The 25,446-nt window shown below is 42.8% G+C and overlaps 1 protein-coding gene across 1 annotated transcript in view; it reads left to right on the top strand.

The window, feature by feature from the left end:
* The window catches only part of LOC140898931 (arylsulfatase H-like), a 55,402-nt gene that overhangs the window by 9,655 nt on the left and 20,301 nt on the right, over positions 1-25,446 (top strand). The window contains 7 exon segments of the mRNA XM_073313951.1: positions 2,539-2,596; positions 3,935-4,069; positions 5,692-5,813; positions 6,032-6,154; positions 7,861-8,284; positions 10,649-10,785; positions 14,682-14,816. Of these exon segments, the coding sequence (XP_073170052.1) occupies positions 2,539-2,596; positions 3,935-4,069; positions 5,692-5,813; positions 6,032-6,154; positions 7,861-8,284; positions 10,649-10,785; positions 14,682-14,816 (1,134 nt within the window).

The following is a 25,446-nucleotide window of genomic DNA, read 5'->3' as shown; positions in this document are numbered from 1 at the left end:
TAATTTGATGCTGAGTCTTGCTGATTGTTTTCTGTGTCTTGTTGGCTGTTGGGGGAATGAGCCTCTGGTTTGTGTTAAATTTATGTAAGTAAACGTGGTGATTTTATTGAATGGAATTAGTTTTTCCTGATGATGCCTGAAGACATTAAACAAGCCTTAGGGCCCAATTCTATATTCTTCATGCACAGGAAAAGTTCCCATTGATTTCAGTGAGAGTCCAGCCTTCAGAAGGAGCTGGGGATTCAGCGTGTAAAAGAAAAAAGTATTGTGTTTGTATAAGCAGTTGGCGTGCAAATTCTGCATTTGGTAACTTAAGCCTAGCTCCTCAAAGGGTTTGGGCATTGCAGTGCCTAACTATTAGGTGCCTTGCTGCCCAGTGGAATTCACAACCACAAGTTAGGTGCCCAGGCTCCCTCTACAGTGTATGGGGAGAATTAGACACCTAAGAATTGGATTCTCAGAAGCCAGCAACATGAGTAGGGAGCTGCTTAAGGTATTCAATAGCAAATGCTGAGGAGAAGGATGGAGTCTAAGCCCTGTCCCACAGATACAGTTAGGGCCCTAAATCTAGGCAGGAGGGAGGTGCCTCTTCAGTTGGGATTCACGGTATAAACCCTCTGTTGAAGTTAGCTGTCTAGTCCCTTTCTGACAAAAAAAAAAAAAAAAAAAAACGGTGGAGATGCCAGTGCTGTTGATATCCTTTAAGTCAGTGGTTAGGGCACTCGCCCAGGATGTAGGAGCCTCGGGTTCAAGTCCCTGCTCTGAATCAGGCAGCGCAGGGGATTGAAAGCAGGTCTTCTCCATCCCAGGTAAGTGCCCTAACCTCTAGGCTATTGGCTATAACAGGGTGAGCTTGTTACCCCAAGCATTTTCTCTGTGCTAGAGTTGTCTCAGGAATACCTAGAGGACACAGCACATCTGTCCAATATGTTATTGACACAAGTAGTATTTCTAAAACAACGCTTTAGTAACACAACAATCCCTCTAATACACCAATCCCTGTCAGTAGGCTAATAGCGTCCCAAACCACAACAACATACAGGTGGAAGTGATGTTGAAGTGGAGGCACCCTGCTTCTCATGGCAGGTCTTCCACAGGTCATTGACAGCAGCCTTCTTGCAGTACTTAAGCACCTCTCAGTTCAAGTTCCTCAGGTTTCTCTTCATTCTTCTTTTCTCAGGTTCCTCTCAGGTCTCCTTCAAGTTTCTTATTGTCACTTTTATCTCTTTTTCTTGCCTTCCCTCACCTTCTCTATCCCTCTCTCCTTCCTACACACACAGGCTCTTTTCCCTTTTGCTCACACAGCTCCCCTCTCATGTCTTACACTGCTCTCTGCTCTCCTCACATACACTGACCCTCACTCTCTGACACTCTCTCACTGGCTTACTCACAAACTCCTTGACAGATTGACAGCTCTGGCTCCTCTCCGACTCTCTCACTAAAACACTCTGACTCTTATACCACACCTTTTTTATCTCACTTTTGCTTAGTATCATCTCAGAGCCCTTGGTGCATGTGCCAATATTGCAACATAGTATCTAAATGCACCCAACCTTCTCATTAACTGCCTTACCATTGCTTGTTATTTTCCCCACCAATTCTTGGTGCTACATGCTAAAGATGGACTGGTACCTCAGTGCTTGCCTAACACAAAATGGCAGCAAAGTAACAAAATGGAGTAACTTTGGTTCTCTGGCATCGGGCTCTCTCTCTTTCCCAACATGGGATAGGTGCTTAACTCCAGGAGAGGACTCACAGCTGAGAAGCTGAGGTAAATGGAGACTCCTTCCTCTGACTCAGACTTTGGTGCTTAGCTATTTTTGAGGGGAAGGGCATTGACTCCCCACCTCGTCCTCAACATTTCCTATTGGCTAGCTTAGGTGATTCCCTACCTAGTGTGCGGGCTTTTGTGGATCCTATTCTTAGGCACTTACCTCTATATGCGTTGTACAGAGAGCTTGGGATCCTAACTCAGGGCTGTGGACTCTACTAGGGGGCGGGCTCCAAGTTAAGCACTGGAACACTGAGTCTAAGTCCCTTTTGTGGATGTAGCTCTTAGGCCAGTGGCTCCCAAACTTTTGTACTGGTGACCCCTTTCACATAGCAAGCCTCTGAGTGCCACCCCCCCCCTTATAAATTAAGAACACTTTTTAGTATATTTAACACCATTATAAATGCTGGAGGCAAGGCGGGGTTTGGGGTGGAGGCTGACAGCTTGCGACCCTCCATGTACTAATCTCGTGATCCCCTGAAGGGTCCCGACCCCCAGTTTGAGAACCCCTGCCTTAGGCTTTATTTGAAGATGTGCATACCATGCTTAGCAGTTTGTAATCAAACAGTAAGGCTCAAATTCTGCACCTGAAAGATGAATGTTATTCGCTCCCTCCCAAACAAAATAAAATTTAGCGTTACTTATAGTGATGTATTGTTTATCATTTAACTCAAAAAACCCATTCAGTGAAATCCAACAAGTAACATTTCCTTGTATAAATTCTGCATTCGACATTTTTTATTCTTTTTGTTGTTGTTGTTCATTAGGGTGCTTGTGGGCTCATTGTTGCAAAGTCATGAGCACCTACAACTCCCATGGAAGTCAGTAAGAGTTGCGAACAGTCAACAGCTTGCAGGATTGAGCCCTGTACTGCATAATCTTTAATTGTAATTATGAGCGTTCCTTCACACAAGTAGTGTCTTAGTTTAATGGGACTATGTCTATAAGTGCTCATGAATTTAGGGGTTGCAAAGCCTGGCCCTAACTGTTCAGCACATCTACATTTTAGCTGAGAACAGTGGTTGTGTGACTGCTGTGATGTATCATGGTTAATAAGCAGGCATAAAAGCATTATATATATAATATTTTTTAAATTTATTTTTACAGAATTTTGATGTAGTCAGCTGGTGTGTATCAAAAGAAGCCATGAGACACCTGCAACTGCAATGGTAAGAGAGGAAATTAATTAATGGCCCTTTTTGGCTTTTGAAATTTTGTCTATAAGAAAATATAACATCATCTTTTTTTAATCTTTTGAAGTTTTAAAAATATTTAACGTGGGCTCAAAATTGATGCCCATTTAAAACTACTGTCTTGGCCTGGTAAGACCTGGAGGGGAAGAACCATCCTCCCTCAGGTCAAGGAACAAAAGTGGAGCCACTGAACAGTAACTGCAACCTTAATTTTACAGATTTCAGAGTAGCAGCCGTGTTAGTCGTATTCGCAAAAAGAAAAGGAGTACTTGTGGCACCTTAGCGACTAACCAATTTATCCAATAAAGTGAGCTGTAGCTCACAAAAGCTTATGCTCAAATAAATTGGTTAGTCTCTAAGGTGCCACAAGTACTCCTTTTCTTTTTGCTTAATTTTACAGTTGCCCCTGGAGCTGGTGTACTGTTTCTTTGCAGAAGGAGGGGCCAGTGGATTTGTGTAGTAATGGATCCAGCAGAAAAGTCCTTCTCTCCCACCCCAGGCCCAACTTGCCTCCATACCACCTCCAAATCCTAGTGTTGTGGCTCAAGGGAACCCTACCAGAAACATGTTCAGGACATGCTGGGGTCCACACCCCTGACAGCATTCTTTGTATTTTCCCACCCTAATATAGTGAATGAAACTGCAGTGGTTCTACTGTGTGAAGATCTCTGTGTGAAGAACTGCACACAAGAAGCTATTAGCAACGCGCAACAAGAAGTTGTATTAATCCTACAAAACCCACAGAATAGTCTATATATTCATGAGCATCACCTTCTGGCACCTTAGATAACTATTTACATATATACACACACAGATATCGCATAACGTTGCGCTTACGAGGTGTGGGAAGCGTTTACAATTAATTGGAACCGTTGAAGAACCACCTCAGTCTGCACTTACTTTAAAATGAGTCGGAAAGTTACAAATGTCTCCATTCAATAAATCTTTTCTTTTAATTCTTGAATTTCAGGAGCTGGCTAGTCATTTTGCTAGTTTCATGCTTAAGGACATATGCATCAAGGGCCTCTAAACCCAATATTTTACTGATGATGGCTGATGATCTTGGTTTGGGGGATGTAGGCTGCTATGGCAATGATAAGGTAAGGTCATAGACTACATGGTCACGGTGGCATGGATCGAGGAGCAGAAATCCATCAAAATGGCCCCAGAATTTTCATCTTGCTGTGTAGTGTTGTCCTCTGGCCTGGTGGAAATACAGAGTCAAGAAAAAGGATAGGCATACTTGAGTCAACCAGTATCCCACCAGCTCACTGTATATGAAAAGTGCTCTTCATTTTCCTTTGGAGTGTCCTAATGATAGCACAGTAGTCTGTGGCTTACAATAGATATGAGATCAGGTTCAAAACTACTTAACATTAGAAAAACAACATATTAATTAAAGTAATCCTGGGCTTACTTATTTCGGTAGCTGCCTGTCATCTTAGATGATCAGTTTAAATATGTTCTTTTCAGTGTGCAGTATATATAAAATAAATGGGCAACAGTAAGTGTACATTGCGAGGGACTTTCTTGGGATAGTTGTCGATTCATTTGCCCAGACAGACACGCATGCGCGTGTGTGGGTGCTTACACACAGACTCATGCATGTACTCCAAGGTTACATTTGAAATTGGGGTTTGACACCATATGCCAGCTCCAACCAGCACAGGTTTAAATGTAATATGTGCATTGAATGATGTTTCCATGTTCATGATATAGTTATCCCAAGATGGACTTATCCATCTTTATTTAGACATATTAATACTGCGTGTGTGTGTGTGAGAGAGAGAAAGCATAAAGAAAGTTCTTGGATGAGCGAGAAATTTCTTGTTATTATAGTCACTATTATGTGTATTCTGGGTATTTCATATCTTCCTCTGTCCAGCTTTAGCAGCTGCCAAAGAATTGATGCTGGACCTGATGTGGCATTTGTCTGTTTCAGTATGTCAAATCTTATGTTTCTCTTTCTTGAATGGGGTCTCACGGCTGGTAACAACGTGTGTTCACTTTAATAAGACAGGCTAGCTTTCGACCAGGCACAGTCCATGCAGCTATTGTTCTCCTTCCCTTTGAGGAGTTTTCCAATAGATGGTAATCATTTTAATTGCAAAATTGAGATGTCTGTTAAAAGGAAAATATAATTTAAAAGTGTAAGAATTGTTTCTGAAGAACTGAGTGGCAGGCACAAGAGACAATTGGATTGGTTTGTTTTTTTAAAAAAGATTTAACTGTACTATGTGTTTGCAACCTCAGTCATATACAATATATAAAAACAGCTTTAAATCAACAAAATGTTACTCAAGTCACATACTAAAAAGTGATAAAACAGAAAAGGGCCATTCTCTTATCTTCACTTTTATTTCTGCAGTGAACATAGTTGGTCCCTTTCTGGGGGCAGGGAAAATAAATCCCTGTATTGTCATATATCCATATCTGGTTCCATATGCCAATACAGTATATGCTTTCTTCATCTGGGATGTACTCTTTGGTTCTTGTTTTTCTTTATTACACATTATTTATCCAGTGTAACTGATTTCTTATTTGAATCAATACCTCTCCCAAATAGACAGTGGTTATAGGTAATAGTAATAGGACTAATATAAACATTTTCTCATTATTTAGTTGTATATAAGGCAGACAATTGTAGATTCATCCATGATGATCTTGAACATGCTGCTTTATTTTGTGCGTGTGTCAAATTTGATCAAGGTTTGTTTTTCTTTTTAGGACCCCTAATATTGACCGTCTGGCAAAGGAAGGAGTGAAACTTACTCAGCACATCGCTGCGGCTCCACTTTGCACGCCAAGCAGAGCAGCTTTCCTGACTGGCAGGTACCCCATCAGATCAGGTTGGACCTCTCTTTAATGGTTTACTGCTGCCTAAACAGTACAATTTTCTATTGCAATTCCTTTAAATAGATCTTGATTAATAGACCTTGTATCGAGTTCTATAGTTTTTGACAGTGTATCATTGCATTTTGGTTTTAAATAAAACATGACCTTCCATTCATTGGAGAGAACAATAGGAAAAGAAATAAGTAATTTATTATTTTGTACTATGCTTTAGGAATGGCATCCAGCACTAAACAGTGTATTCTTTATTGGATTGGTGGCTCAGGAGGGCTCCCTCCAAATGAAACAACTTTTTCCAGAATACTGCAGCAGCAAGGTCATACCACAGCACTTATAGGTACAGTATGTAGAAATTAGCTAGACTGCAGTTTCCAGTCTGCATAACTTCTTAAGCATTGTAACATTTTGAACTATAGTCCATTTGGTTACAAAAAAACATAATTTACATATCTGATCAGCCCAAAATGAGTAAATATGGATGTACACAGTAAACTGAAAGCAGTTCAGAAAAAAGGATCTGGTGAATTCAGTACATAATGTTTTAGGAAACACCCACAGAAATATGCATTGACTTATGAGAGCAGATGCTTGCCAGACACTACAGTGGTCTTAAACAATTACAGCTCAGTTACTCACCTGCTGGGTGAACTTGCTATGTTTGTGCATCCTGTATATTACCAGAGCCAAGCCACTTACCTTCATGAGCTGTACCTATATTAGTTGAGGCACAAAGTGGAAAGACACTCATTGACTTTAGTGATGGATCAGGCCCCACACAGTGGGAAAAAATCCCACTGAAGTCGCTAGGAATTGTGCCTGAGTAAGGATAGCAGGATTTGTCCTTTAAACCACACTTTTTTTTTTCAGAAAAATATTGTTCTAAAAAGTGAAAGACACTTGTTGCGTACTTATTGTGGTTAAGTATACCGAGGGTGAAAATTAATCTTTTGTTGGATGACCAGCAAAACCATTTCCGTTTTGCTTAGCTCTTAGTTTGTGGTTTAAGAGGGACTTAGTAATATATAACTCTTGTGCTAGCCCTCTGCAAAGGGATGGACTTGACTTGGGACAGTGCAGACTGGTTCTCATGTTATGCTGTAAAACACGGCCAACAGCTAGTAGTCCTCAGAGGGTCCTTTGCCATTCTTGTAGCCCCTGAGACCCTAGTCGTAGGCGCTTCTGTAACCATGCACTTTTCTGTGTTACAATATATTCCTATTGTGCTATAATACAACCTAATTATGGTCTACGTAAATAACAATTATTAGTGTGCTCTACGTTCTGTAGAATTAGAACACCATTTATTGGGGATAATTTTAAAATAAATTTAGCCAAATAAAATTGAAGTGCGGGGGCTGAGCGCGTGTAGATCCTGTTACAGAGGAATTCCCTCCCAGGAGTGGATGTCACACTAAACTTATGGGCTATCTGATGTACTTGGATCCCAAAGGATCCTCCTTTAGAGTAAAGGGCTATCTTATAATTTAAGATAGCCATCATAAAAAAAAAATCCCATTCTTGATCTCATTCAGTATGTCTCTCCCCTCATCGGGGCTTTCATCCTAACTGGAATTCTGTTAAATGAGTTAGATGAGGGTAAATTGGGTTTTCTATTTATTATAGATCATAACAGGGTTCAAAACAGAACTAGATAAATTCATGGAGGGTAGGTCCATCAATGGCTATTAGCCAGGATGGGCAGGGATGGTGACCCTAGCCTCTGTTTGCCAAAGCTGGGAATGAGCAACAAGGGATGGATCACTTGATGATTACCTGTTCTATTCATTCCCTCTGGGGCACCTGGCACTGGCCACTGTCGGAAGACAGGATACTGGGCTAGATGGACCTTTGGTCTGACCCAATAGGACCATTCTTATGTTCTTATGCTTCCACATATAAATTTAACCTCTTCCATCCCTGACCTAGACTTGGCTGGTCTGTTTTATATTTTCATTTAGGAGGAGAGCCAAACTTTTGGGAATGTAGGCAGGGGCACCCGGTGTCAATGGTATATGATTTTAAATCTTTCATTTATATTTTCAGGAAAGTGGCATCAGGGTATGAACTGTGAATCCCACAGTGATCACTGCCACCACCCTTTAAACCACGGTTTTGACTATTTTTATGGGATGCCTTTTACCCTTGTGAATGAGTGTCAAGGTACAGAAAATCGTTGCCTTAACACATTGGTGCAAGCTAAATATTGGCTTTACAGTCAGATAATTGCCCTTACAGTGCTCACACTATTGATTGGAAAACTGACCAGCTTATTCTTGGTAAAATGGAAAGCAATCATCTGCTTTGCCCTGTGTGGTTTCCTGTTTTTCATCTCCTGGTTCTTCAGTTATGGATTTGTAAAGTATTGGAACTGTATCCTCATGAGAAACCATGACATTACTGAAATACCAGTGAAGCTAGAGAAAGCCACTTCCAACGTACTTAAGGAGGCTGTTTCATTTATTGAACGGTAACCAATAAATATCATATTATCCTTTAAAGTTTCTTAACTAAATTGTTACTGTAAATGTCTCTAATAATACAGGTCACCATTGGGTTAGGCAGCTAATGTGCTAAGACAACTGCCTATCATGCTGACCAGTATTGTTTCATTGTTTCCTTGTGTTCCCCTGGCTGACTGGCTCCACTTCTTGCCTCTAATACTTAGACTGTGAACTCCTTGGGGCAGGGACCAACTCTTTGTTCTGTTTTTACACCACCCTGTGTTGTACCAATAAAATAAAAACCAGCAGGATCTTATTAAAGGGAAAAAGGCAAAATACCACATTTACTGTGAATACAGAAAGAATCATAGTAAGCAGTTAGTTATAGTTATAACATTCCATTCAATCTCAAATTTATTCTCACATTCATTCATACAAACACACACACAGGTTCTGCAAGGTTGTTATCATAGTTACCAGCCTTAGAGTTGCTCATGCCAAGCCACTGGCCAGGTGGCCTGGACATGAGGAGGGAGCAGGGCCTTGTCAGATGCTCATCTGATGCTCCTGGAAGTTGGTTTGCAGAATCAGACCCCAAAGTTCTCACTTTTTAGAGTCTATTTTTATAGGAATTTCTTCCTATGCCAGTCTATGGGAATTGCTTCATCATGCTGTTGCTGAATCAATCAGCAGATAGCACATTCCTGACGGCTCCAAGATGTTATCTTGTTCTTTGGTTCTCCCATTCTTGAGGCTGTTGGGTGGATTCCAGTCTGCCCTCCGGGGGGGGGGGAAGGGGGGTCCTCTGGTTATTTCCACTTGACGCCTTCTTCAGCCGATGGACACTGGATTCTTAGGCTGGCACCTCCCTGATCATTCAGTTATTATCCACACCAAGCATCCATTCACATACATCCTCTATCTCTATTTTAATCACAATGGTTAATACAACAAAAGGGCGGGGAGTCTCTGGGTGCTGTTTCTGTTGTTAGAGTATTGCTTTGAGTCTCTCTCTTGTGAATTGCTTTGAGAACAGACTCTGTCTTAGAATGTACTAACACAATTAGCAGCTTGCAAGTTTCACACAGAGAGGAAGAGAAACAGTCCCAAAAACCAAGAGACCTCTTAATTAGTAATACCCTGGAATTTAAACTCTGGGGAATCAAACTCATTTGTGATTTTTAATACAGAATTTCTTTAATATGATCCAACACCTGCACAATAGGGTCTTGGTCCATGACTGGGGCTCTTACACAGACAGTACCACATTACAAATAATAACAACAATTTTAGCTTGATGCCTGTAGATTAACATCTCTCAAGAAAATAGTCCATAGGCTGAACAGTTTATCAAAAGCAATAACTGGATTTTCCAACTGTATTAGTTCTTTGTAATAGAGAGAGCCTTAATTTTCACCTTACAAGTATTCATGTATGAAATCTGAGCTAATGAATGAGTATCCACAATGAATGAGTATCCCTTCCACTAGTGCACTGGGCTTTTGCAGTAAAAATGGCAAAATTCTCCCCTGTGTGCAACATCTTGACTGTGCTCAACCCCCCAAACAGAAATCCCTTTCTCTTTGGCAGAGAAAACATCAGCCTTTTGGCTGTGTTTACACATTCCTGCTAACACAAATATTTGTTTATAAATTAACTATTTCGTATGAAAAATGTTCCATTCTTCCATGCACCTGGAATTTGTTTTTCTTCAACTTTGCTTGGCTGACACCTCACAAGCAAAGTTGTGTAAGATTCCACCTGCATCTAACCTAGAGCCAGAAAAAAAGCTCCATTCCTGCTTCGAATCCAACTCAGGATCTGAGCCATTAAAGTAGATCTTTCCCCACAAGAAGCCCAAACCTCAAAGAAGATTGAATCTAAAATTCTTATTGTAGCCCCTCCCTAACAAGACCGGTTAACTGGAGCTGACCACAAAGACTATGTCTACACTCCGAGCTAGAGGCATGATTCTTCTGCTCATATGCACATAGTCACACGAGTTCTCATAGAGCGAGCGCACATATCAATACAGTGTAGCCCCGGTAGCATGGGGAGCGGCAACAGAGGCAGTTTCAAGTGGATTTGTACTTGGCACGGCTCAGCTGTGCTTCTACTGCTGCTGCCTGTGCAACCGTGTCTACACTTCTATTTATACTCACACTAGCTTGATGAGAGTTAGTACGTGTACAAAACCAGGGAAATCACACCCCAGCTCATAGTGCAGATGTAGCCTAAAATGTGACATTGAATAAACACCGAGCAATATATTTCAAGGCCATTTGGGTTTTTTTTTTTTGTTTTTTTTTTTGGGGGGTGGGGGAGTTGTTTTTCAACTAAAACTCTCTTTTTCTGAGAAGGTGACAATTTATTTTTTGTTTTGTTTTTAGAAACAAGCACGGTCCATTCCTCCTCTTTGTTTCCTTTTTACATGTCCACGCACCCCTCGTCACCACAGAGAAGTTTCGTGGGAAGAGTAGACATGGTTTATATGGAGATAACGTAGAGGAGCTGGACCGGATGGTGGGTAAGTGGTCTTTTTGAATGAGATTGGCTTTATTTATTTAAATTTGTCTAAAAAAATTTAAAAGGCATGGTAGATCCCCATTATAATTTATAATAACAAATAGATTTAAACTGCCTGAAACAGGTCTCTACAATATACATACGTGCCCAAGGACCAGCACTCTGTTACACTGCCCCTTGCTTTAAATATGTACATGTCATTCTTAGGATGCAAATACAAGCAGTTGTTTTGGAGTATCTCTTTCTTTTAATTAAAACGTCTTTTAATTAAAACTGTGCAGTGCTGTGATAGTTACAGAGAAGTATAATGTAATCAAATTGTAAAATACACTTTACTACATCTGGCCTCAAAGAATGCCTTTAACATACATTTAATTCAGCATGGTTCAAACATGACAGTTGTCAGTGTAAAGTTGAACTTGCACAGTGTACTCACTTTCCTGTAGTTTATTTCTTGTTGTGCCTATCTGTCTTAGGTACCTATATGGCTGTCGTCACTAAGTATTTGAGCACCTCTCTTAGTCTTTAATGTATTTATCCCCACAATACCCCTGTGAGGTAGGGAATTTTGATCTAGTGGCTAAGGCACTGGATTGGGACTCAGTGACTTGGGTACAGTTCCCGTCTCTGCCACTAGCCGACTGGGTACCCTTCAGCAAATCACTTCCCCTCCCTGTGCCTCAGTTTACCCATCTGTAAAATTAATTACACTTACTGCAAGAAGCCTTGATATCTACAGATGAAAAGTGCTATATTCGACCTACATATTAATAATAATCATTATTATAATTATTATCACAATTTTACAGCTGGGGAACTAAGATGCCGAAAGGCTAAATAATCAAGGTCACACTGGAAGTTTGTGGAGGAGCATAGACTAGGTTAGTAGCCTAACCACTAGACCATCCTTCCTTTTGATACCCTTCAGCTGTTGCTCCTTCGTCTGTAGCCACAGGAGGCACCTACTGCCAGTGATGAAGCTATTTTGACGCAGTATATGCTGAGGTCAGGAAAATCACAGATAAATCTTGATCTGCATAGCCTACTGCTGTCAGTAGTATCAAAAAAGTTCATTAGGAAATAGGATTTGAATCTGCACCATTGAAGGTAATGGGATTTTTATCATTAACTTCAGCATTGTGAACAGGTTCTGACCACTAGTGCACAGCTGGATCTCAATTTGTCTTTGCTCATGAAGAGGCAGAGCACTTTAATATGGATGAGAAAGTCTGCAGCATTATTATTAATTATTATTATTATTATTTAAGCACCAGCAGGTTGCACAAGCTAGAGAATGAAGACAATCCTGGCCCCAGAGTTCACAGTTTAAAAGAACAAATGACAGTGACAAAGTACACTGAGAGGCCTGGATGAAGGATTACACATTGAATTATTCAGTGACTGATTTTTATTTGTAATTATAATATTTTGTTGGCATCATTGCAGAGCATTGAAAACTCTATAATAACTTTCCTTTGGATCCTTGTTTTCCCTAAAATGTGTGAACTTTCCTTTTATGATAGAGGGGCAATAACAAAGATGTGATGATAGTAGAAAGCTGATTCTTGGCAAGAATTTGGCCCAGAATTCTTCATATAGTGCCTGATTGAAAGATTGAAATAATTAGGCTTGTTTAGTCTGGAAAAAAGAAGACTAAGGGGAGGGGGACATGATAACACTTTATTGTACATAAAAGGTTGTTACAAGGAGGGGGGCAAAAAATGTCAGTGTCCATTGAAGGAATTGAAAGATTCCAGGGCTGGAATCATGAAAGGATGTAGGCACCTAACTGCCACCTAAATCCCAGAATCAGGCCCCAGAGGGATTCACAAAACCCCCACTCAGCTGCCCCCTAACCCTGTAGGTGTCTAAAGTCACTTGATGCCTAAATGTTTGCAGTTAAAGTTCCCTAGGAGCCAAAATTTCTGCCTGTGCACATGAACACTGCAGCCCCATGCCAGACATCCAGATATGACTCAGCCCAAGTGCGATGTACAAACTGGGGAAAGATAAGCAGGCTTCTCTCTGCCCAATTTGCCTGTGGGGCCTGATCAGATAAGATGGCTTAGAGCTCACTTACTGGATCGGGCTCCTACAGGTGAACCTACACAAAACATGGGGTGGAGGGAGGAGGACCATCCTCATAACTTTTAGCTTAGTGGTTATGATACTCACCTGAGATGTAGGAGACACACACACACCCATGTTCACGTCCCTGCTCTGCATGAGTGGGGAGAAGAGCTCTGAACAGGGATCTACCATCTCTCAGGTGAGTGCTCTAACTGCTGGACTAGAGGAGACTGTGCTGTGAGGCTCCCTCCATCTTTGCTGTTGAAGCTGTTCCACTCTTAATAAATAATGAAAGAATCACTGGGTGAGAGAGAAAGACAGCACGCCAGCCTGAGAATGTCTGGTGGTTCGAGCACCTCACCTGACAGGTAATAAATGGCAGAGTCCTGTTCAAATCCCTTCTCCCTCTCAGGTTGAGGGGGAACTTGATGAGTTTCTTAAATACTAGGCTAAAAGTTATGAGGTCAGACCTGCTCCCCAGCTTTTTGCAAAAACAGCATAGGTTTCTGTCTCAGATCCTAGCAAGTGGTCCCCGCTGGGCATCCACTAGGACTGCTGTGAGGAGAGTCCAAGCCTCTGTGCTCTGGATCCACAGGGTGTTAAGCTTCTGGAGCCTCAGCAAGCTGCTGCACTGTTCCTCCCTTGGTCAGGGTACTGACTCCCAGTCTGCTACCCCTTCTTGGAAATGGGCCCTAGGACAGGTGGGCTGAAGAGCTCCCTCAGAACCAGCACTTCCCCCCAAGATACCCCCTTACTTAAACACACCTCTCCTAAAACTCCACCCGAAAGGTGTGAAGCTTCTGAAACTCTCTCAGGGGCAGGCAGTTGTGGTGAAGCATTCAACATACACACACATGCTATGTACAGTCTAAAACCTTTATGTTCTTCTATACTTAATTGTGCAAAGCACAGGAGAGCACAGAGCATTTAAAACAATAAACACTAAACCCATATTTAATTCCCTTACCAAGCCAGGGCGTGCTTTGAGCTGGTATCTGAGTCTCTGCAATGGTCCAGAGCTCTTGGGGCTACCTGGGTTCAGGAAAGTGGGCAGTGCTTGCCCTCCCCATGGGGCTGCTACTTGCTATGTGACCTCGCTTTCCTGGCCAGGAGAAAATGGACTGCTGCCCTGAGCAGACCAACTTCAGCCCTTTTTAAAAACCAGTCTTTTGTCCAAAGGGAATACATTTCCAGCAATTGGATACTTATGAGTCAATTGCCCTCTACTGTTAGTCTTATGCCACCAGTTTTTGGAATTTTCAACCCAACATGGAGACAAACAGACCATAGAAAAGGCAAACATTTGAACACTGAAAGTGGAGTTTGCAGCCTGACACAGATACTAGGGTTCATAATCTCACACAGAATTCATAAATTGTACAGACATATTCCCAAATCATCACAGTGCCTAATCGCATGAGAGGGTTTGCAGCTTCCAAGCAGAGGGAGAAGCCCCCCTGCAGCCCAGACTTAGGTGCCCCACTCGCTGAGAGGGGCAGGGTTTAGAACACCCCTCTCACCTTAGTATCTCCCATTGACTAGTTTAGGCGGAGAACCACTAGCATATTGGCTTTTGTAGTTCCCATTCTGAGGTGCTCTCTCTCCCTGTTCATTGTATATGGAGCCTCAGTGCCCAACTCAGACATGATGAATCCCAGTGATTTTCTACATGCCTAAAAGGTGTGGGGACCCTCAGCATCACCACACCTAAGTTCCTTTGTGGATCTAACCCCCACTGACTTCACTGGTCTTTGGATCAGGTCCTTAATGACATATTTGTAACCCTGTTTCTCAATACTGAATAGCACTATTTTTCTTCATTTACAGGCAGAATTCTGGATGCTATTGACAAAGAAGGCTTGAAGAATAACACATTCACTTATTTCACATCTGACCATGGAGGATCCTTGGAGGCTCAAAGACAAAATGCCCAGTTGGGTGGTTGGAATGGAATATACAAAGGTGAGAACTCTGTAGACTATCTGTCTGTGGGACCTTATTTAAGAAAGAAGATGCTATAAATAGGTCCAGGTTGAATATATTTATAAAAAGTTATATTCTGCTTTCTCTTGGAGCTCAGAAAGGCAACTAAAACCCAATCTCCAGATTTACCAGCATCTATACTTATATAACAATACTGTGGTATCTGAGCACCAGTCTTTAATGTATTTATCTGCAATACCCCTATGAGTTAAGGAAGTACTATCATCCCCACATATGGATGGGGAACTAAGGCACAGAGAGGCTGGTGTGCCTACTGACATAGGAAGTCTTGGCAGAGTAGGGACTTGAACCCCGATCTCCAAGGCCCTGGGGCAGTGCCCTAACTACTAGACAATCCTGCCTCTCTTCCATACCAATGATTCTATACCAATAAATGCAGCTGGATAATGGTATGGAGCGTATGTTTATAAAATTTGCAGATGACATCAAGCTGGGAGGGGTTGCAAGTGCTTTGGAGGACAGAATTAGAATTCACGGTAATCTTGACAAATTAGAGAATTGGTCTGAAATCAACAAGATGAAATTCAATAAAGAGATGTGAAAAGTACTTCACTTAGGAAGGAAAAATTAAATTCACAAATACAAAATGGGCAGTAATTGGTTAGTACTACTGAGGAGGATCTGGGGGTTAAAGAGCAGTGCTTCTCAAGCAGGGGTATGTATACCCCTGGGGGTACTCAGAGGTCTTCCGGGGGGGATCAACTTATCTAGATCAGTGTTTCTCAACCTGGGGGTTGCAGCCACCAGGGAGGGGTCATGGGATGGCCCCCCCAGGATAGTAAAAATCTGGGGGCAAATTTGTCTCTTTCATCCCACCCTTGCACCCATGCATCCTTTATCCAAAATACTCATTTGGCACTGAAGTTAAATAGGTGTTAACAAAATCAGAAAAAAACAGTGTTTTTCAAAGTGTGATTTAAAATCCCTTTCTCTCTCCATTGCTCAGTTTTAACGAGGAGTCCGGTAGCACCTTAAAGACTAACAAATTTATTTGGGCATAAGCTTTCTTGGGTAAAAAACCCACTTCTTCAGACACATGGAGTGAAAAATACAGATGCAGGCATAAATATACTGACACATGAAGAGAAGGGAGTTACCTCACAAGTGGAGAACCAGTGTTGACAAGGCCAATTCAATCAGGGTGGATGTGGCCCACTCCCAATGATTGATGAGGAGATGTCAATCCCAAGAGAGGGAAAATTGCTTTTGTAGTGAGCCAGCCACTCCCAGTCCCTATTCAAGGCCAAATTAATGGTGTTAAATTTGCAAATGAATTGTAGCTCTGCAGTTTCTCTTTGAAGTCTGTTTTTGAAGTTTTTTGTTGAAGGATGGCTACTTTTAAATCTGTTATAGAATGTCCAGGGAGACTGAAGTGTTCTCCTACTGGCTTTTGTATGTTACCATTCCTGATGTCTAATTTGTGTCCATTTATTCTTTTACATAGAGACTGTCCAGTTTGGCCAATGTACATGGCAGAGGGGCATTGCTGGCACATGATGGCATATATCACATTAGTAGATGTGCAGGTGAATGAGCCCCTGATGGTGTGGCTCTTGCGGTCAGGTCCTCTGCTGGTGTCGCTAGAGTAGATATGGGGACAGAGTAGGCAACAGGGTTTGTTACAGGAGTTGGTTCCTGGGTTAGTGTTTCTGTGGTGTGGTGTGTAGTTGCTGGTGAGTATTTGCTTCAGGTTGGGGGGGCTGTCTGTAAGTGAGAACTGGCCTGTCTCCCAAGGTCTGTGAGACTGAGGGATTGTTTTCCAGGATAGGTTGTAGATTATTGATGATGTGCTGGAGAGGTTTTAGCTGGGGGCTGAACCTGATGGCCAGTGGTGTTCCGTTCTCAATTTTCTGTCTCTTGACTCTTGTCTTGTGATGTTATCATTTCACTAGTTCTCCTGATATCCTAGGCTTTGTCTGTACTAGCATTTGTCCTGCTGTTGTAATTGATTGCCAATTGCTTGTTAAGTGACTAAATGCTAATCTAGACACAAACATTTGCAAAGTATCAGGACATGGTGGCTCAGCCTCAGGCAAACCACAAAACTTTGTGCCTGAGAACAAACATCTGTGGAGAGCCTTATCAACACAATTAGCATTTACGATCAATTAGCTCAAATTATAACAGGACCACCAACTCTAGTCTAGACAAAGACAAAGCATGAGTCCCCCAGGCTAGACAGGACCTGGATTTTTAATATAAAAAGAGGAAACATAAATATGTCTTCCCTCCCAAAAACAAACATACAAATAAAAAAATGCATAGGCCCCCAAACCTTCATGCCACCTTTACACATCAGAAGAAAATCAAACAAAGGCACGGTCTCAGTTATTGCCCCTTTAAAAAATGAAATTATCTGTTACCCTGATTTTAGGGAATTAGGAATGTAACTGCTGACTCTGGGGCTGAAAGATTGGATCTGGATGTAAAAATTTTGTTCCTTTCCACCATTGCAAGTACATATAGAACAGAATGCTGGGAGCACAACAGAATAGGTTAGGGTAAGAGAAAACTGATAGGGGAAAGAGACCCTCAAAAAAATCTTGCCTTGAAAATAGCTACAGGGTTAGGTTAGTAGTCAAGATTTTTGAGGTTGTTTAAGTGAGATACAGTCCCACTAAAATAATCATGTAACATCCAAATTTTACACTTCTTATAACTTTTTTTTTACACATACTTGGGGCTCAAACTATGGCTCTGATCCTGATATTGCTCTCTCGGGATCAATCATGGATAATTTCCATCACCCACTTCCCTTTTGGGGAAGCAATAATTAAAAAGCTATTCAGGGGCTGGGGTCGAATTTATGATGCAAATTTAGGTCATTTGATCAAGAGGTTCCCAATATATGTTCTCCCCCTGCATTATGAGCTTTTTTTAATTTTCAGGTTTCAGAGTAGCAGCCATGTTAGTCTATATTCGCAAAAAGAAAAGGAGTACTAGTGGCACCTTAGAGACTAACCAATTTATTTGAGCATAAGCTTTCGTGAGCTACAGTGAAGTGATGAAGTGAGCTGTAGCTCACGAAAGCTTATGTTCAAATAAATTGGTTAGTCTCTAAGGTGCCACTAGTACTCCTTTTCTTTTTTTAATTTTCAAAGTACTGTAAAATCCACATGCATAATGAGATTGTCTGTGATATTGGTATGCCACAACAGGGGCAATAGCGCACGTTTGGAATAATTTGGTTCAGGCATTCCTCAGATACTGCCCCCCCTCCCCAAAAGAATATTTTAATATTGTAGTTGCTCTAAAACTGACATGCCTTGTGAGATTACCTTGAACAATGGTATTCCACAACTGAAACTGAGGTGGAAGGGAACTCCCATTGAGATGAATGGATCATTTCACACCACCCAGAGCTATTGTGTTAGATTATTCATCTCTTTAGAGCATCCTAATTCATCTCATCATACCCTACTGAGGTGAATGGGCCACTCCTTTGTACTGCAGAGGGCTGTGCAGAGCCCCTTCCTTTGTATATACTTCAGGGAGCTAGTGCAGCGGTTCTCAAACTTTTGTATTGGTGACCCCTTTCACAGAGCAAGCCTCTGAGTGTGACCCCCCCCCAATAAATTAAAAACACACACACATATATAGGTTTCAGAGTAACAGCCGTGTTAGTCTGTATTCGCAAAAAGAAAAGGAGGACTTGTGGCACCTTAGAGACTAACCAATTTATTTGAGCATGAGCTTTCGTGAGCTACAGCTCACTTCATCGGTTGCTCCAGGGCTCAAGCACCCATGGAAAAATATAGTGGGGGTGGTCATCACCCACTAGCCACAGCTGTTCAGCTGGGCCACCATTCAGCTGTTTGGCAGCTGGCATGGGGCCTCGGGGGAGAGGGCAGAGCATGAACAGGAAGAGGTGGAGCAAGGGCGGGGCCTCAAGGGAGGGGGTGGGGTGGGGCGCAGCCTTGGGGCGGAGTTGGGCTAGAGCACCCACTGGAAAAAAATAAAAGTCAGTGCCTATGCGAAGACTTGTCCCTGCTCCTAGATCTTTACCTAGCAGATCTCATTTTTCCTTTTTAGTGAGAGGTTTTGACAGCAGCTGTATTGCCACATACCTTTGCCATTCTTTAAGCAAAGGCTCCACATACTTAATACATTGTGGCTGTATGTTTGACATGTTCATGAGGGTTAAGTCTCAAGTATTACCTTCTTCAGAGAATAACTGAGGTCCAGCACTAAATGTCTTTTAATGTCTGCTTTTATTACGTAAGGGCCGACCTTAATTTGATCAGCTTTGGACACCCACAATACAGTAAAGGTTCCATGCATGCTATTAGAACCAACAATTTTCCATAATCCATGTCCCCCTTTGTTTCATCTTATTATTAGGGTACATTTACAGCAGTGCTGGAATGTGGTCCAATTTTTGTTATTTTTCCCGGATTCCCCCATCTTGTTCCAACAACTGACTATACCAAGGCACTTGCAGTCTTGATTAGTCCTTAGCTATAGATTTTTGCTGGGCAGCACAATAAATCACTACACTATTTATTCCACCCAGTGAGTCAGTAATGTTTAGCATAACAGAACTCTGATTAACATTGTGGGCCCATTCCAATAATATCATTTCATTTTCTTCTTTTACCCACTTAGAAGCATGCCATGCTACAAATACACATGAAGGATTCTTCCTCAGAACCTGTATGCAATTACTTATTGCTCTATACCTCCAGGCACAAGTTTCTCTCCCTTGAAACCATAATATAGATTTATTTTTTCCTGGGTCTCTATTTATAATCTTCTGCCCCATTGACATTATATTAGCTATGTATGCCCACATTTGTCCTTCTTTTATCCAAACCCACTCACATAGATGCCCACTTAAAATCACAGACACATTAACACTCTCTTCTTCATCCCAAGGATTGGTTGGCATTATCCATTGGATATTTAGTGTTTGATTTCCCATTACATTTAATACTTCAGACTGTTTGGTTATTTCCCACCCTTTCCTGTCTAACCCCACAGACCATTAGCACGACATTGTGATGTTGTTCTTTCCTTCTGCTGCTTGAGCATTCCTCGCTGGTACCACAGCTTCCAAACTCACACCACCACACAGGATCCAGCAAGCACCAATGCCCAAAAGAGCCAGAACAAACGGAGCTTCATCTCGTATCATCTAAGTCACGTCTTCCTTATTATCTTTAAAAAAATGACAGAAAAACCTTTTCTCCCTTAATAGCGGGAGTGTAAACGCTAGATCAACAATTATATACATGAAAAGAAAAGGAGGACTTGTGGCACCTTAGAGACTAATAAATTTATTTGAGCATAAGCTTTTGTGAGCTCAGCTCACTTCATCGGAAGCATCCTTTTTAGCGTGTGCAATAGGCTTATAATATGCGGACCTCATTCCCCTTTTCTTCCATTGGGTCCACCACAGCTCTCATTACCCGCTCAGAGTCTGTGCAAATAGCTACTGCTATTGCCACAATTTCATCTGCTTGCACTCAGTGGGGCACACGCTGTCCCCTAAAAACAATTCCATCAGATACCCTTACCGTAGCAGCTCCAGTGTTTGGTTTACCTTCTTCATAATAACTGGACCATCCACACACCGGATTATATCTACTTTTTCTACTATGTCCCCTAACATTGCTCCAATAAGGCTCCTTCTGGAGGGACTTCAGGCAGGAGGTACTCATGCTGTTCCACTTAAATTATAAAGTCAATATGGGACTGGGGACAAGAGTTGTAATTTTTCCATATTTACATTTTTATTCAATAATGTCAGTGTTAATTTGGCTAACCGGGGACTAGATACATGACCATCATTAATTTTTCCTATCAGCGCATATTTTACCAGGGAGTGAAATGTGTTAAGGAGCATCGGGGACAGTCTTACCAGATAGTCCCAATGTTGTAGAGCCCAGATCAGTGCTAACACTTCTTTTTCAAATGGGATATAGAATCATAGAATCATAGAATATCAGGGTTGGAAGGGACCTCAGGAGGTCATCTAGTCCAACCCCCTGCTCAAAGCAGGACCAATCCCCAATTAAATCATCCCAGCCAGGGCTTTGTCAAGCCTGACCTTAAAAACTTCTAAGGAAGGAGATTCTACCACCTCCCTAGGTAACGCATTCCAGTGTTTCACCACCCTCCTAGTGAAAAAGTTTTTCCTAATATCCAACCTAAACCTCCCCCACTGCAACTTGAGACCATTACTCCTTGTCCTGTCCTCTTCTACCACTGAGAATAGTCTAGAACCATCCTCTCTGGAACCACCTCTCAGGTAGTTGAAAGCAGCTATCAAATCCCCCCCCCCCCCATTCTTCTCTTCTGCAGACTAAACAAGCCCAGTTCCCTCAGCCTCTCCTCATAAGTCATGTGTTCCAGACCCCTAATCATTTTTGTTGCCCTTCCCTGGACTCTCTCCAATTTCTCCACATCCTTCTTGTAGTGTGGGGCCCAAAACTAGACACAGTACTCCAGATGAGGCCTCACCAATGTCGAATAGAGGGGGACAATCACATCCCTCACTATGGCCCTACTTATACATCCCAAAATGCCATTGGCCTTCTTGGCAACAAGGGCACACTGCTGACTCATATGCAGCTTCTCATCCACTGTCACCCCTAGGTCCTTTTCCACAGAACTGCTGCCAAGCCATTCAGTCCCTAGTCTGTAGCTGTGCATTGGGTTCTTCCATCCTAAGTGCAGGACTCTGCACTTATCCTTATTGAACCTCATCAGATTTCTTTTGGCCCAATCCTCCAATTTGTCTAGGTCCCTCTGTATCCTATCCCTGCCCTCCAGCATATCTACCACTCCTCCCAGTTTAGTATCATCCGCAAATTTGCTGAGAGTGCAATCCACACCATCCTCCAGATCATTTATGAAGATATTGAACAAAACCGGCCCCAGGACCGACCCCTGGGGCACTCCACTTGACACCGGCTGCCAACTAGACATGGAGCCATTGATCACTACCCGTTGAGCCTGACAATCTAGCCAACTTTCTACCCACCTTATAGTGCATTCATCCAGCCCATACTTCTTTAACTTGCTGACAAGAATACTGTGGGAGACCGTGTCAAAAGCTTTGCTAAAGTCAAGAAACAATACATCCACTGCTTTCCCTTCATCCACAGAACCAGTAATCTCATCATAGAAGGCGATTAGATTAGTCAGGCATGACCTTCCCTTGGGGAATCCATGCTGACTGTTCCTGATCACTTTCCTCTCATGTAAGTGCTTCAGGATTGATTCTTTGAGGACCTGCTCCATGATTTTTCCAGGGACTGAGGTGAGGCTGACTGGCCTGTAGTTTCCAGGATCCTTCTTCTTCCCTTTTTTAAAGATTGGCACTACATTAGCCTTTTTCCAGTCATCCGGGACTTCCCCCTTTCGCCACGAGTTTTCAAAGATAATGGCCAATGGCTCTGCAATCACAGCCGCCAATTCCTTTAGCACTCTCGGATGCAACTCGTCCGGCCCCATGGACTTGTGCACGTCCAGCTTTTCTAAATAGTCCCTAACCACCTCTTTCTCCACAGAGGGCTGGCCATCTCTTCCCCATGTTGTGATGCCCAGCACAGCAGTCTGGGAGCTGACCTTGTTCGTGAAGACAGAGGCAAAAAAATATATCCCTGTTCTCCCCTATTCAGAATCTTAGAGGCATATGCCACTGGTTGGAGCCCTGTTCCCTGATCCTGACTGAGCCCCACACATATACATGTATCAGTAGTAGCCAACTGGAGAACAAAGGGCTGTCCCACTTTTGGATAGGCTAATGCTGGGACCTGTGCTAGGGCTTGTTCTAATTATGTAAATGCTTCCCACTGCTCTAATCCCCATTCCCATTCACTATCCTTAAGCAACTTATACAACAGAGCAGCCTTTTCTTCATTCTCTCAATAAAGTCCTGAGAGAAGTTAGCCATACCCAAAAAGGACCCTAGGGTAGATATATCTGTGGGAACTGGTAATACTTGTGATAATTCTACCCTTTGTTTATCTGGTGACCTCCCTTCCTGCCCTAATGTAACTCCCAGGTAATTTACCTGTTGCTGACACATTTGAGCCTTCCAGGGGCTAACCTTAAACCCAGTCTCTTATATTTTGCAGAACCTGATTTAATATTTCCATGTTTTTCTCCTTAGTTTTAATACTGATAAGGATATCAGCCATATAGGAGATAATGCTATCCTTATTGGACATTCCATGCCACATCTTCACCATATGTGTATGGCAAATAGTTAGGGTGCTATGAAAACCTTGCAGGACTCCGGTAAACCCAAATTGTTGTCCCTAGAACATACATGCTAATTTATACCAGTAATCACTATGTAAGTGAATGACAAAGAAAGCGTTTGACAAGTCCAGGACTGTAAACCATTGAGCTCTTCCTGCTAGGGATGCCATTACCTCTGGTTACATTGCCTCTACTGGGGCAGTCATGGGTGTCACTTTATTGAGTGGCTGAAAATCAATTGTCAATCTCCAAGTTTCCCATTTGCTTTTAAAACAGGCCAAATAGCCCAATTGTTCGTACTTTGCTGTTCTACTATGACTCACTGGTCTAAGAGTCTCTGTATTGTTACAAGTAGACTACTTTTTGCTTCTCTAGGGTATTTGTACTCTTTTTGAGGTGGGGCTATCAGGTCTGGTAATAAGGATCTCCTCTCCAATTTTTCCACACTCAATTTTGCTAGTAGCCCAAACTTCCTTATGTTCCTGGGCTGTTTCTCATATCTCTGAAGGCCATTTGGTCCATTTTATCCTTTCAGCAACTTGAAGCAGGATACTGGCTAGCTGCCCTTAAATAATAACTGGTTGCCATATAAGGTATTTGGTTGGTCCGGGGGAATTTGCCACAATGCTTTATTTACTAGATCAACTACTAATTGGAAATCTTTCAATATATCCATTCCTACAATACCATTACCATCTAAATTTATTAAACCAAATTGCCCCATTCCCTGTTTCACTCCCACCCAAAATTGAATTAAAGGGCTGATTATCTCTCCCAATTATCACTTGACTCTTCCTTCTTTGCTATCATTTCTGATGTTATGCTTATATTGCACACTCAGCCAGGTAATATGCCTGAGTCCTAAATTCCCTTAAGTAATTCACAGACTGCTGCTACCCTAGTTCCTACCCTCCTGTCTACTACTGTATTCCTGGTTGTGTCAATCATACCACTCGACTACTCTTGCTTGTGTCAATTGTCCTCTTTCTCTCAACCACTTCTGGCTAGCTCATGGATTTATTACCCCAAGGGTTTTCTATCTGCTAGGGTGGTCTCAGGAATACCTAGAGGAAACAGCACATCTGTCTGATAAATGACTGACACAAGCAGTATATCTCTAAAACAAGTAACCCTTCATTAACACAACAATCCCTGTCAATAGGCTAGGACGGGGTAGTCAATAGGCAAAACACAGTCCAAATCCGGACTGCCAGAGGCTTTTGACCCATAGGCGCTGACTCCGTGAGTGCTCCGGGGCTGGAGCACCCACAGGGAAAAATTAGCAGGTGCTCCACAGCCACTGACAGCCAAGCTCCCCCCTCCTCCTCACCCCATCGAGCATGCTGCGTCTCCACTCTCTCCCAGCACTTTCCACCCCCGTACCCCCACCGCCATCTAACAGCTGTTTGGCAGCACTTAGGACTTTCTGCGAGGGAAGGGGAGGAGCAGGGACATGACACACTCAGGGGAAGAGGTGGGGCAGGGGCGGGGACGTGTGGGAAGGGGGTGGAATGGGGGCGAGACGAGGGCGGTGCAGGGGTGGGAAGAGGCGGGGACAGAGACAGGAGGCGGGGGGGTCGAGCACCCACCAGGCAAAGGGGAAGTCAGCGCCTATGTTTTGACCGGTCTGGGGGGCACACTGGGATTCGGGGCTTCAGCCCCTGTGAGAGGTGTCGGGGCTCAGGGCTTCTCCCCTGCGAGGCACTCGTGGCTTCTGCAAGTTGGAGTTGGAGGCCCTGCGATTCCTGTAGGTTTAAAAATATTTACCAGAGCTCTTCTCCAGTGCGCTCTGATTGAGTTTAAGCCCTGTGTGGGACTGTCAGCAGGAGCCCTGCTGCCTTGGCCTGACAGCCAAGTAGCCCCTGGAACCACAATTAAAGTCGCCACCCCTCACCCCAATCAAAATCTGAAATTGTGCCCCTGAGTCACAGACCTTGCAATTAAAATGTTCACAATTCCACCTAAGCTGATGAGGGGTGCACATTTCTTTTCTTATCCTGGAGAAACCTCCTCTGATTGGCAGCAAGGGAAAAAGTAGCTAATCAGGGTTGCTGCAGGAAGCAGGTGATGCTCTCTGCCCCTGCCCCTCAGCAGGCGCCATTCTTATAGGAGACAGGAAGGAGAAGAGTTCAGTGGCTGGTAGCAGCTCTGCTCTTCCCTTCCTTCCCTCTACTCCTGTGACAAGGGGAGGGCTCTTGTGCCGCTCCCTCTCCTCTCCCTTGCCTCTGTATGGGGGCGTGAAGAGTCACAGGAACTGAAGGTTTAGCAAAGGTAGTCCTACCTATGGCATTTTTGACGTTTAATGGCACCGTGTTTAAACATGGCAGCAAAAAAAAGGAAAGTTGACACCGAAAACCATTAATTTAAAGAAGAGTGG

This window comes from Lepidochelys kempii, chromosome 1, assembly GCF_965140265.1.
Source record: "Lepidochelys kempii isolate rLepKem1 chromosome 1, rLepKem1.hap2, whole genome shotgun sequence".
Taxonomy (NCBI): domain Eukaryota; kingdom Metazoa; phylum Chordata; order Testudines; family Cheloniidae; genus Lepidochelys; species Lepidochelys kempii.
Note: the sequence above shows the minus strand (reverse complement) of the source record. Positions and strands in the feature narration are given on the sequence as shown.